This window comes from Xiphophorus couchianus, chromosome 24, assembly GCF_001444195.1.
Source record: "Xiphophorus couchianus chromosome 24, X_couchianus-1.0, whole genome shotgun sequence".
Classification (NCBI taxonomy): Eukaryota; Metazoa; Chordata; class Actinopteri; order Cyprinodontiformes; family Poeciliidae; genus Xiphophorus; species Xiphophorus couchianus.
The window spans coordinates 7,957,503-7,962,598 of NC_040251.1; the positions used below are offsets into that span (position 1 = coordinate 7,957,503).

The following is a 5,096-nucleotide window of genomic DNA, read 5'->3' on the forward strand; positions in this document are numbered from 1 at the left end:
CAGTTCTGCCAGTCAGGGGCTGAAACCGGCAGAAAAAGAAGAGAGAAAAAACCCACTTTGACCTGCGCAGGACACCGTGGAGGCAGAGAGGTTCGGCGGGGCAGATGGAGATCCACATGATTGACACGGGGATCTCGAAATGACGTCAGCCGGAGGCGCTGCCTTCCAGGAGCGCGTCGGCAGAGAGGAGGGCGGCGCGGCGCGGCGCGGCGGAGCGCGCCTCCAGACCCGACAGAGGGACTCCACCGGTGGCTCACACAGGGGTAAACTCACCTCCCTTTACTTCATCCGTTCAGTTTTACCCGATTCTCAGACTTTTTTTCCAAATAGGATGCAGCGACGTCCTTTATTAAACTTTAGAAATCCGACCTTCTCAACGGGGAGGTTTTTATTTGCATGATTTTTGCCTATTTTTATTTAACAGATATATTTAAGAAAGAAAACTTCATTTAGATTTATAATCATATGAAGCGTATTGAGGGATAAATTGCGTGTTTTAATCGGGAAAGGTCATATTTAAAATATTCCGCTTTCTGTCCTGATTTGTCCGGTTAAAATGTGGTTTTGCTCCAAATCTGGACCTTTAAAATCTATTTCCACAGTTTGTCATCATACTAATGTCCGTTGTTGACTCTAGTTAATTGTATCTCTTCCCATTTCTGGCAACTAATTCTTGTCCACATCTCTCTCCTCTTAGGTTACTCGATGCGCCACTCATGCGTAACGCACACTGGCAACCTCTCCAGAGCGCTTTCCAAACAGAATGAAAACAGCATAAAACCGAACGGAAGCCGAGCTCTGCAGCTGAAAATCTGATTTTTAGTGTCTGACATCGAGGGAGGACAGAAACAGAGGAGGCTGGAGGACGCATGTCTCTGATTAGGACTAGAGAGGCATCTCCTATTATAGAAAGTTATTTTTCATTTTTCAAAAATAACAAACAAAAGCGAAAATCAGGGGAATATGAAGACTAAATGGCTGTAAAGTAAACAACAATCGAAGTACTGTGTTTGGAGAGCTTTAGCACCAAGAGCCCTCAGCATTTCCATTTTAAGAGAAGTCCTCTGGAGTGAAGTCTGCATATTTTTTAAGTCAAGAGGAGGTAAGAGCACAAGTTGTTGGGTTCTGAGATGAAAAGATGTGAAATTGCTGCCAGTAAACTAAGCTGAGGATCACTTGTGATGAAATAAGCGCTGATCCTCCATCAGCCTGACCTTTTCTTCTGCTCTACAACTCATGCTTTTTTCGTTGACTGATGAGGGAAGATGTTAGAAACTGAGCTTCAATTCAACTCTACTTTTTAAAAATCTTTTTTTCCTTTTGAAAATGCTACCAGTGAAAAAACCTTGATCTGAACTCGTACATCTGTGGAAACATGATGGAAAACGTGACCCATCCAGGAGGTGAGCTGCCGGTTTGCAACGACTCGGTGGACTCGTCGGGGAACAGCTCCGACCTGAACTGCATCGTTCCGTACTTCGACGCCGACCTCTACATCATCCTGCCAATCATCTACTCTGTGATCTGCGCGGTGGGACTGACGGGCAACATGGCTGTAATATACGTCATCCTAAAAGCCCCGAAGATGAAAACGGTCACCAACATGTTCATCCTGAACTTGGCCATTGCAGATGACTTGTTCACCCTGGTGTTGCCGATCAGCATAGCTGACCATCTGCTGAACTACTGGCCGTTTGGCGAAGTTTTGTGCAAAGTCATCCTCAGCATTGACCACTACAACATATTCTCCAGCATCTACTTTCTGACGGTTATGAGCATTGATCGCTATCTGGTTGTCTGGGCAACGGTCAGTTCCAAGCGCATGCCGTACCGCACCTACAGAGCGGCCAAAATCATCTCGTTTTGCGTCTGGCTCCTCGTCATCTTCATCGTCATGCCCTTCACCATTTTCGCCGGCGTCTACGTGAATCCACACGACGGCAGGAAGAGCTGCGTTCTGCTCCTGCCGATGCCGGAGGCTCTGTGGGTCAAAATGAGCCGGATCTACACGCTCATCCTGGGCTTCGCCATTCCAGTCTCAACCATCTGCATTTTGTACACCATGATGCTCTACAAGTTGCGGAACATGAGGCTGAACAGCAACGCCAAGGCTCTGGACAAGGCTAAGAAGAAGGTCACCATCATGGTCTTCATCGTGGTGGCCGTGTGCTTGTTCTGCTGGACGCCGTACCACCTGAGCACCATTGTGGTTCTGACGACGGACCTGAGCAGCACGCCCCTGGTGATCGGGATCTCCTACTTCATAACCAGCCTGAGCTACGCCAACTCCTGTCTCAACCCGTTCCTGTACGCCTTCCTGGACGACAGCTTCACAAAAGCTTTTAAAAAGATGATGGAATGCAGACCGGCCTGAAGGTGGGAGACATTGGATCTGAACTCTGCGCTGTCTTTTAGGAGGCAAAGAGTGGAGGTGTAATAATAAAGATGGACTTTTGGTTTTTGCTGCTAGTTAAAACTGCGGCAAATTTGTTGAAACTGTCAGTTTGTCGTGACAGTATGTTATAAGACAGATAACCTGAAAAAATCTGTCTTCTTTGCTGTCTCCCAGTGCAAGCTAGAAACCACCAATCAGGTTGAGTCTTAGTGTTGTCAATCATGCCCATGTGTGCACAACCCACTTACCTCCCCCTTGCTCTCTGCGTCGCCCTGTCAGTGCAGCTTGTCATGAATGCTAAGGCTAATTAGCATGGCTGCTGATGACGGCGGATAAACGGTTTTCCGGTTATGGTGAGTTGTTTCGGTGCCATTAGCAAATTTAGTAGCACGTACAAGAGGTTGATTGACAACACTAAGAGCCTCCTCCTGGCTCTGATTGGTTGTTTTTGGTGCATTTCGTTAGACAACAACAGCAGCTCAGGGAGGAGGAGAAGATATTGATCTTTTCACAGATTATCTGTTTGGTATTCTGCTGTTCAGACATGGCCACAGTTTTAACAAATAAGTAAAAAAAAACATTTTGTTAAATAAAAGTTACAACGTGCAGCTTTAAAGCTATTCTCTGTGGAGCCAACAATCTGTTTTGTTAGCTCCACATTGTATCTCTGCACAAAGTTTCATTTGGTTAAAAAAAGGGAAAAAAAACCAAAACAAGTCTTTCTGGAATAACTAATAAAATGTCATTAGATAAACAAACATCTGTTGTTCTTCATGAAAAGCTGTTTGGCTTCTCCACTTCTATTATTCTAGAGGTAAAAGTGGACACTTGAATTACTTGATCTTATATGTAAAGGAACTGAATTTTGCTTTTCCCAAACAGACCTGTGTTAGTGCAGATGCTAACATTCAGGTTTTGTCTTTCAACAAATGGGATGAAAACAGGAAAAATTAGGAAAAAATAACTATAATAGCATTTCTAAAAGATCAATGGATTTTTCCAGCATGTGTGTGTGTGTGTGTGTGTGTGTGTTTATCCCTCATGTGAATTGTTTTTTGTAACTCAGAAATGCACCTTACCGACCCTGGCAGCCGTACTGTAAGCCTAACATACAACAGGCATGGGACAGGAGGGCTATTTCAACTTTTGTCTGTTTCTCTGCACAGATTGTTGTGTTGGTCAGCTTTTGCTGCCCCCTGTTGCTGACAGGTGGTATAACCTAAAAATGAGAAGCCTTTTGCCAAGTCAGTCAGTAGGTGCCATGTGTCTTTCTAGTATCACTTCATTGCTAATATCATTAGTAACACCAGTAATACTATTAGTTATTACTCTAACACATCATTTATTTGGAGCTAGAGCTATCTATACAGTTTGTTGTACATAAGTAAATACCAGAATTAGAGTTTTAAGAAATACGTATAAGGTAATTTAGTATCAGTTAAATCATGGAGTGCCTGTAAAATCCCAGAATTGTGCAACAGAGTATGGAGAACAGGGCTCTGACTGCATCAACACACTAATAAATACTGTAAATAGACGAGCCTTTTTTGTATTTATCTGTACAGAAGAATGTATAGTCATAGTATTATATAATTATAAAAATCCTAATGAAATATTCTGCTTAAAGTGGCGTCACATGAATGAGAACTTATCTGAGTTTGCAGTCATGAATCATTATTTAATGCACACTATAAGAAGAATCACAGTGCATCATTTGAAATGTTTTTGTTGGAGCTGTCTTTAGTTCCTAAACACTTAAGAAATATAACTTTATTTTCCCAGTTGCAATCATGTATTTTTGGATTTTGAATCATGTATTTTTTGGAATCATCAGAACTGCGCAGAAAGATTTGATTTTTATAGTTCCAGTGTACAATAAAACAACATGCATAACACGTTGCTCATGAGAGTGGTTATTGTTCTGATGAGGATGAAGGAGTTTGGGTGATGTCACAGCGACCAGGTCGGAGGTCGCTGCGTTGTATCACTGGAGGGTCACTAAGTCTGTTGCCACGGCAGCTTGTGGTGTCCAGGATGTACTGCTGGCGATAAATCCTCCCAGGAAATAAATCACCACCAGGTTTACCAGAAAGTACATGATGGATTAAGACACACTTCTGTTTTTGTTTTTGTTTGTTAGTCTTAATAACTGCGGTTCATCACCTCTAGAAACTTTAAAGAGATTAAAGTAGAAGCAGCAACTGAAATATGAGACCCTTAATGGTCTCATATTGCATTAAGGGTGTTTTTCACACCCTTTATGGTGTAAAAATAATCTTTTATTTGATTAGAATAATCTTTTTTATATTTCAGTAAAATCCAACCTTTAATTTAAGTGCATTTACTCAGAATGGGGAATGTGAATCACTGCATTTCCACTATGTAAAACTTAGTTGATATTCCGTGAATGTCAAAAACCCCAACAATTTTCCGATTGTGATGTGTACATTAAATAAGAAACACAATTAAAATTACAGCAGTATGTTGCTAATAAACATTAGACCTTCATCTTCCTACCACTTCCTGTCATCTTCTTTGTAGTTTCCACCAGTAGTAACATCCAGTTGTTGATCATGTGACTCGTGATGCAAAAAAAAATGATTCCATTGCAATTGTGGAAAATACGCTAATTTGGATGCAGCCATAAAACCACTTCATCCTGGTGATTCGATTTGGCAGGAAGTACTAGAGAAATTCACAT

At 42.0% G+C, this 5,096-nt stretch overlaps 1 protein-coding gene across 1 annotated transcript; it reads left to right on the forward strand.

Annotated features, from left to right (window-relative positions):
• Nucleotides 1–4,295, forward strand: npbwr2b (neuropeptides B/W receptor 2b). Its single transcript, XM_028009906.1, has 2 exons — nucleotides 1–263; nucleotides 698–4,295. The coding sequence occupies exon 2, from the start codon at nucleotides 1,376–1,378 to the stop codon at nucleotides 2,372–2,374; it is 999 nt and encodes a 332-aa protein (XP_027865707.1). The 5' UTR covers nucleotides 1–263; nucleotides 698–1,375; the 3' UTR covers nucleotides 2,375–4,295.
• The last annotated feature ends 801 nt before the right edge of the window (nucleotides 4,296–5,096 follow it).